We start from the raw sequence: 9,209 nt of genomic DNA on the forward strand, positions 1-9,209 counted from the left end.
TTTGAATCTCAGTATATGGAAAATAGACTGTAGATCTATTCTCAGTGATACATGATATTGTTTAAGAGAAAAAAGTACAATCTGAAGCATAATTGGAATTTCTTAATTTTAATTTTATCATTTCATAGTTTTATTTGCATATATTTATAAATTGTTAGTTTTACAATTACAAAAGCATACTTTTAAGCATATTTATACTTAGTTTTATGTTTATGCATACTAAAGTAAAAGTATAAGAATAATTTGTCATCACTGGGTGTCTTTCAATATTTTCCTTCTAAAGGAAACATATTTTAAACACATATTTAACATCTATTCTCACTCACTGTTTTAATTTGGATATAATGAGACTAAAGCTTTTAAAGCTTATTCAATCTTTTATTTTTATGTATTTATTTATTTATTTAAATTTTATTTATTTATTTGACAGACAGAGATCACAAGTAGGCAGAGAGGCAGGCAGAGAGGAGGAAGCAGGCTCCCTGCCGAGCAGAGAGCCCGATGTGGGGCTCGATCCCAGAACACTGGGATCATGACCTGAGCCGAAGGCAGAGGCTTTAACCCACTGAGCCACCCAGGCGCCCCTTATTCAATCTTTTAATTAATGCTGTTTAGTCCCTACTATGTGAAATTTAGCATTATAAAAGTTAATCTTTGTCCTAAGGGAACTTATCCAAACTTATCTAAACCACTTAGAGAAGAATCCAGTTCAGACAGTCACTCTGGGCTATTTACAAGATGTGTGCTTGAGCACGTTAACATACTCTCTAATTCAAAATTTCTTTACCTGTAAAATATGGGAAAAATTAACTCAGTATATCTGTAATAAGTTAATGTAAAGTGAATAGTCCAGGAACAGATAATATTGATTTTGGACTGATACATCACTTTTCCCTACCTCTCATGAAATTGTTTGTTTATACATATGCTTGTACACACACACATACATATGAAGACTCACATATGCATTTATACACACATATGTATGCACACACACAAATACGTGTGTGTGTGTGTGTGTGTGTGTATTTGGAAAGTGAGATAAACCACCAACTGATGCTACCTATGGTCAGTTTCTCTATGAATCCACCATAGAGCCTACTGCATGTACTAATTTTTAAAGAAGAGATTACACAGAACACAGCTGTAAAACAGTGCAAATATGAGGAGTTTATAGAACAAGTTTTTGTATCAGTACCTATAAAAACACCTGGCATAAAAAAGGTGCTTAATAAAAATACACAAGTGAACAAATGAGAGATAATCGCTGACACTAATAACTTATTGTCTAGAGGTGCCGGGCTGGCTCAGTCAGAAGAGCATGCAACTTCCGATCTTGGGGTTGTGAGTTTAAGCACTACATTGGGTGTAGAGACTACTACAAAAAAGAAATAAACTTAAAAAAAGAACTTACTGCCTACTATCAGTTGTGTAACTATTAGTTCTGTAACATTTTTAAAAAAGATTTTATATATTTATTTGAGAGAGAGAGAGCATGAGCTTGGGGAAGGGTATATGGAGAGAGAGAAGCAGACTCCCTGCTGAGCAGGGAGCCCAATGTGAGACTAGATCCCAGGACCCTGGAATCATGACCTGAGCCAAAGGCAGACGGTTAACAGACTGATCCACCCAGGCACCCAGTTCTGTAACATTTTTAAAGGATGACAGGAACTGAAACGCAAAACAAATAGTTTTCATAGACTATAATTCTAGAATTTTTATTTGTTAACTCTGTATCTACTATGAAAAATACTGTAATGGTTAATTTTATGTGTCAACTTGCCTGGTGCCCAGGTATCTGGTCAAACATTCTGGGTGTACTTGTAAGGATGTTTTTTGATGAGGTTAAGATTTTAATTGAACAAGGATGCCCATTCTCATCACTTTTACTCAATAAAGTACTGGGAGTCCTAGCCAGAGCAATCAGTCAAGAAAAAGAAATACATTATATCTAAATTAGAAGGAAGAAATAAAGCTGTTCTTTGCAGATGGTATGATATTATATATAGAAATCTCTAAAGACTCTACTTCAAAACTGTTCGAACTAATTAAAAAAATCAGTAAAGCTGCAGGATACAAAATCAATATACAACAATCAGTTGCATTTCTATATACTAATAATGACATAACAAAAAGAGAAATTAAAAACAATTCTATTTACAATTACAACAAAATACTAGCAATACACTTAACCAAGAAGGTGGAAAATATGTACATTGAAAACTATATGATATTGATGAAAGAAACTGAAGAGGACACAAATAATTGGACATTCCATGCTCACAGATTGGAAGAATTAATGTTTTTAAAATGTACATACTACTCAAAGCAATGTAGACTCAGATTCAATGCAGTTCCTATCAAAATTCTAATGGTATCTTTCACAGAAGTAGAATAAACAATCCTAAAATTTTCATGGAACCACAAAATTATCCAAATAGTCAAAGAAATCTTAAAAAAGAATAACAAAGCTGGAGGTACCACACTTTCTGATTTCATACTTTATAACAAAGCTATAGGAATCAACACAATATCATATCATACTGACATAGTAATCAACACATAGTAATCAACACAATATCATACTGACATAAAAAGACACATGTATCAATAGAATAGAATAGAAAGCTTAGAAATAACCTCACACAGAAATGGTCAAATAACTTATGACAAAGGGAGCATGAACATACAAAGTGGAAAGAAAAATCACTTCAATATATGGTGTTGGAAAAACCAGAATTACACACAAAAGAATGAAACTGGATCCCTATCTTAAACCATACACAAAAAATCAACTCAAATTGGGTTGAAAATTTGAATATAAGACCTGAAACTATAAAATTCCTAGAAGAAAACAGGAGGTAAGCTTCTTGACATTAGTCTTGGTGATGACTTTTTGGATTTGACACCAAAAGCAAAGGCAACAAAATAAAAAATAAACAAGTGGGAACATCAAGCTTAAAAGTTTCTGCACAGCAAAGGAAACAATTAATAAAATGAAAAGGCAACATTTAGGATGGGAGAAAATAGTTGCAAATCGTATCTCTGAGAAGGGACTAATATCCAAAAAATATAAAGAACTCATACAACTCATAATAGCAAAAACCCAAACAATCTGATTTTAAAAATGACAGAGAAATCAAATGGACATTTTCTTCCAAAGATATCCAAATGTCCAACAGGTACATGAAAAGATGTTCAACATCATGCATCATCAGAGAAATGCAAATCAAAACCACAAGATTATCATATCATACCTGTTAGAAGGGTTATCATCAAAAAGACAAAACATAAGAAGTGCTAGTGAGGTTGTGGAAAAAAGGGAACACTTATGCACTGTTGGTGGGAAGGGAAATTAGTACAGCCACCATGGAAAATAGTATGGAGATTCCTCTATGGAGAATAGTGTCGATTCTTCAAAAAATTATAAATAGAACTACCATATAGTCATACAAATACTACTATGAACTACCAAATACAATATGAACTGCAATTCATATAAATAGAACTAGAGCTAGTATTTCACTTCTGGGTATATATCCAGAGATAATGGAATCACTATCTCAAAAATATACCTGTACCCTCATGTATCCCAGCATTATTGCAATAATCAAGGCACGGAAACAACCTAAGTATCCATTGGTGGATGAATAAAGAAACTGTAAAACTGTAACATATATACAATGGACTATTATTCAGCCAAAAAAGGAGGGGAATCCTGCCAATTGTGCCAAGATGGATGGACTCTGAGGGCATTATGCCAGGTGAGAAGTCAGAGAGAGACAAATACTGCATAATTTTACTTATAAGTGAAATCCAAAAAAAACCCAATTCACAAACACAGAGAACATAGTGATGGCTGCCAGTAATAGGGGGTGGGGAGTAGGGGAAATGGGTGGAGGTGGTCAAAAGAGAAAAATGACCAGTTATAAGATAAATAAGTTTTGGGAATGTAATGTACAGCATTGTGACTATCGTTAACATACTGCACTGTATATTTGAAAGTTATTAAGAGAGTAAATCCTAAAACTTCTCATGGTTAGAGAAAAAAATTACTATGTGAGGTGATTAATGTTAACTAAACTTATTGTGGTAATTATTTGGTTATTTGGTTTTATATACATATATATATTTCAAATCATTATGTTGTACATCTTGGACTAATACAGAGTCATATGCCAATATATCTCAGTAAAATTGGAAAAACACATTGCCTTAAAAAACTTTGAATTGGTAGATAGCCCTCCTTAATGTGGGTGAGACTTATCCAATCAGCTGAAGGCCTGAAAAGAACAAAAAGGCTGACTATCCCTTGAGTAAGAGGGACTGCCTCCTGCCTAACTGCCTTCCATGTGGGACATTAGTATTTTCTTGCTTTCAAACTTAGACTGAAAATCACTTCTTCCTTGTTCTTAATGCTCCTGGCCTTGGTACCTAAGCCATCATCTCTTCTGGGTCTCCGGTTTGCTGATGGTAGATCTTGGGACTCGTCAGCCTCTGTAATTGCATATGCTAATTTCCTTTTTTCCCCTCCAGAATTTATTTATTTATTTAGTTTTAATTTAAATTCCAGTTAGTTAATATACAGTGTAATATTAGTTTCAGGTGTACAATTTGACTCAACTTCCATATAAACCAATCTCTTATAATAATAAGATATATATATTTTATTGGTCCTGTTGCCCTGGAGAAGCCTAACCCAAATACTGACCACAAGCATTTCATTTTGTGGTCCTATAATCATATTTTTTAAAAAACATAATCATCTGGTCTATACTCTCCCCATTCTATGTTTGTATTTAATTTTATATTCCTCACTAAAGAAAAACTGAATGGAATGGTTTTGTTTACACATATGTATATTTCCTTTGTGGAAATTTGAAGTCCCAGTCTATGCTTGTTTGTTGATTTTCTCTTAAAGAGCTGGTTTTCATGTCTTAGGTTTCTCATAGTTATAACATATATTTTACTGTAATCTACATCCTTAGGAGGTAATTATGAGGGATGAAATATCTGAGGAACACCATTTAGACCCCTTAGTATATGTACACATAAAACTATTCAATAACATTATTATTTTAAATATTTATAGAATAAAATTGTAGGGATAAATTAATTATTAAATAATCAGGAATATAATGAGAAAATATTCTACAAAATCAAGACCTCTTTTATTTAAGTAGATTTTTACAGTGAAGTCTACAATAGAATCTCCCAAGGAAATTTTTAAACTCTACAATTATATTAAGATAAAGTACTTGTGGGGTCACCAGAGTGGCATAGTGGGTTAAGCATCGGACTCTTGGTTTGGGCTCAGGTCATGATCTCAGGGTCATGAGATCAAACCCTGCCTCCAGCTCACGCTCACCATGGAGTTTACTTGGGATTCTCTTTCCCTCTGCTCTTTCTGCTTCTGCTGTCTAATCTCTCTAAAAATAAATAAATCAGGGGTGCCTGGGTGGCTCAGTGGGTTAAGCCACTGCCTTCGTCTCAGGTCATGATCTCAGGGTCCTGGGATCGAGTCCCGCATTGGGCTCTCTGCTCGGCAGGGAGCCTGCTTCCCTCCCTCTCTATGCCTGCCTCTCTATCTACTTGTGATCTCTCTCTGTCAAATAAATAAATAAAATCTTTTAAAAATAAATAAATAAATAAATCTTTAAAAAAAGACAAAACACTTGTGTTAAGTAAATATAAAATAAAATTTTATGTCATTGAGAACTGATCATGTAGTTCTTTTCCATCTCTAGTGTGTGATTTAATAATTAAAATCAACTTATCAAGTAGATATTGTTATTATTCTATCTCCTTACAGAATCAACAATTATATACCTCTAAAACTCTTAGAGAAATTTATATTGTGATATTTGATATTTGATCCTTTGCTTTCTTCATAGAAATGGATTATAAAATAGCATAAACTTCCAAAGAGGAATAAAAAGACCAAAAAAAAAAAAAAAAAAGAAAGGTGTATCAACTAGAGCCATGAGATTAAACCTTTCTATGAAAATAGGCATTTTAGGGTGCCTGGGTGGCTCAGTCCGTTAAGCATCTGCCTTCGGCTCAGGTCATGATCCCAGGATCCTGGGATTGAGTCCTGAATCAGACTCCCTGCTCAGTGGGGAGCCTGCTTCTCCCTCTGCCTCTGCCTGCCTCTCTCTCTCTGTCAAATGAATAAACAAGACCTTTAAAAAATGGGCATTTTATCCTATCTTTATCTGAGAGCACTTAAATATTCTGTCACTCTATGTTGTATCTTGAGAGCAGAGACCATGTTTGATTCTTCTGTATATCTCCAGAATAAAACAGACTGTCTGATATACATTAGGAGTATCGAAATAGTTGCTGAATTAATGAACAAGATACCTAGATTGATCTTATGTTTTCGTAAGATCCTTGAATTATAAGAATATATAGTTTTTAAAAATTTACATACACAGGTATAATATCTTGTATGTATGCACTTGGATCAATAAGAGGTTGGGGGAAAGATGGTTGTTTGGAATGCAAACTAACCAGAGTGCAAAGCCCAGTGGAACAGACATTTCTCTCTTTGTTACTAATGTATGATGAAATCACAGACCAGTGACTGGGCAATATTAGGTAACCAATAAATATTTGTTGAGTGCATGAATAAAAGGCAATTTGAGATCGGTGGTATTCTCTGTCATGTGGTTCATTTCACAGAATATAATTTAAGGAGTTAAAAAATAAAAACACAGGCTTGCTGAGCAGCAGTGAAAGTACAGATGAGCCTGGAGGGAGGAACACATCCACATGGTTAGCAGTGCTTTCTGTAAGAATGCACCTAAAAACTTTTGTTTTCTGCGAGACAAAAGAGAAATCTGCATTTCCCCAAGAGGAAGGGAATCGGCGATCTAAGTGAGAGGCGGTGAGCAAATCTAGGGTGTCAGTGAAGAGATCACTGACGCTGTCCATTTTGGGGTCCAGATAGGGCAGAAGGAATGTGTTCCTAGGACTGCGTTGAAATAGTAAGAGATGAGAGGGAATAGAGGGAGTGAAGAAGAAATGCAAAGAGTGGAAGATTGAGAGGTGGAAAGATTTGCTGAGACTTTGGAGGTGCTGCTCTGCTATTGGAAAGGACTGAACCTGATCGTGAATAGGAGAGAAGTGGAGGTCTGTGAAACAGTAAGGTCTAGGAACTGAGTGAGGAGGCTATCAGAAGTGTCGTTAATACGGATGTTGAGTCACTGAAGATAGCTGCCATCCAAATAAAGCTTTGTGATACTAAATATTCCAATGATACCACAAAAGCACTGTATTTGGTGAACAATCCCATCATGACAGTATTCAAGGAGATTGCTCAAAGAAACCATGCATGTGACTAACTCAAAACAGTTAAACTATATTCATGACTAACAGTTAAAAATATTTAGGCTACATGCTCAGCAGAGTCACACTGTGTCACCCGGCTCCTCTGAACCCGGAACAGTGCTCTCATTCCGCTCCACCTCTAGCCACGCCCCCAGCCACGCCCCCAGCCACACCCCCTAGTCCCTCCAGAGCCTAGAGCCCCCTCCACTCTGACCCCAATGACCTGCTAACGGATCCTCACCCCACCCCCCAACACTGGGTAACGGACATAACTTCCGGTTCCAGCCCAGAGCTCGTGAGCTGCCAGCCCAGGAGCCTGCCCATCTCCAGCCTCCCTCAGCGCCCACCCTGAAAAGCATCTGCCCCCACGGACTTTGGCTCCGCAGCCCTCGCTTCCGCGCCGCCTTCGCCTTCGCCCTGGTGCCCGGGCCCCCAGCCATGGCCACCCCGCAGCTCTCCCAAGTGCGCCAGAACTACCACCCCGACTGCGAGGCCGCCGTCAACAGCCAGATCAGCCTGGAGCTCTACGCCTCCTACGTGTACCTGTCCATGGCCTTCTACTTCGACCGCGACGACGTGGCCTTGAAGCACTTCGCCCGCTTCTTCCTGCGCCAGTCCCGCGAGGAGACCCAGCGTGCCGAGAAGCTCATGGAGCTGCAGAACCAGCGCGGGGGCCACATCCGCCTCCGTGACATCAAGAAGCCGGACCGCGACGACTGGGAGGGCGGCCTGAAGGCCATGGAGTGCGCCCTGCACCTGGAGAAGAGCGTGAACCAGAGCCTGCTCGACCTGCACCAGCTGGCCACCGACAAGAACGACGCCCAGCTCTGCGACTTCCTGGAGAGCCACTACCTGCACGAACAAGTCGAGGCCATCAAAGAGTTGGGGGGCTATGTCACCGACCTGCGCAAGATGGGGGCTCCGGAAGACGGCCTGGCAGAGTACCTGTTTGACAAGCTCACCCTGGGTGACAGCGACAAAAAGAACTGAGTTGGGACTGTTTTCCCCATAGCCCCAGGCACAAGGTGACTTTCCCTGATCACCATGCCGAGCATGCATATTGCAGTATTGCTTCTGCAAAAGGTTCCAGTTCTTTTCTCCCAGTTTTGCCATAAAAAAGTTGTTTGGTTTCAATAAAGTTATTTGGTTCCTAAATTTACAAAAAGGTCTCTGGTTGATTTGCATGCAAATCTTTCACCTTTTAGGTTTTAAAACAGGAATCCAGGAGTCCTTCCATCCCCCTAAATCCATCCACATGCATCTCAGGATCTCGGGAGGTGGAGGGAGAAGATATTACATAGGACACTGGAAAACACAAATCAGTCTTGCCTTTATAAACAATGTGGGGGCAGAGGTGGGTGGTCTGGGGCCCTGGGTGTCAGTGGGTGTATATGTGTGGTAAAAGTATAAAAGAACATGGTCTACAATTTACAACAGTTATTGTCCCTATGGAAAAAGTGAAGAATGGGATCAGGCTGGTATTAAAGCCTTTACTTGAAACAACTTTACTTGGAAACTTTTAGCTTATTAAAATACAGAAATGTTAACAATTGTTGCTTCTGGGTAGCAACATTGGAGTCTTAGAAACAGAAATGGCACAATATTTCTTTGACAAGCTTGCCCTGGGCAATAGTAACAGTGTAACTGAGCCTTAGGCTGGCTTCCCATAGACAGGGGAGTGACTTTGTAGGTCACCGTTTTAGACCTACATACTGCCCTTACAAAATATCCAAATACAATTTTCTCCTTCAATTGTATCCTTTCTTCCACTGAAGTAATGTGGTAGCAGAAAACCAAAATTACCTTATTAAAAGAGCTGAAGAAAACATGGTCAATCCTGAGGCTCCAATTTGTGATATTGAATATGAAGTAGAATA

General features: G+C 38.2%; 1 protein-coding gene across 1 annotated transcript; it reads left to right on the forward strand.

Moving 5' to 3' along the window:
• Window positions 1–7,601: 7,601 nt before the first annotated feature.
• Window positions 7,602–8,487, forward strand: LOC125092225 (ferritin heavy chain-like). The gene has a single exon (XM_047716584.1). It carries the CDS (start codon window positions 7,771–7,773, stop codon window positions 8,320–8,322), a length of 552 nt encoding a protein of 183 aa, XP_047572540.1. The 5' UTR covers window positions 7,602–7,770; the 3' UTR covers window positions 8,323–8,487.
• Window positions 8,488–9,209: the final 722 nt, after the last annotated feature.

This window comes from Lutra lutra, chromosome X (assembly GCF_902655055.1).
Source record: "Lutra lutra chromosome X, mLutLut1.2, whole genome shotgun sequence".
NCBI classification, from domain to species: Eukaryota; Metazoa; Chordata; class Mammalia; order Carnivora; family Mustelidae; genus Lutra; species Lutra lutra.

Coding starts and splice junctions, on each gene's coding strand:
- LOC125092225 (XM_047716584.1), top strand. CDS start 7,771: ATGGCCACCCCGCAGCTCTCCCAAGTGCGCCAGAACTACCACCCCGAC.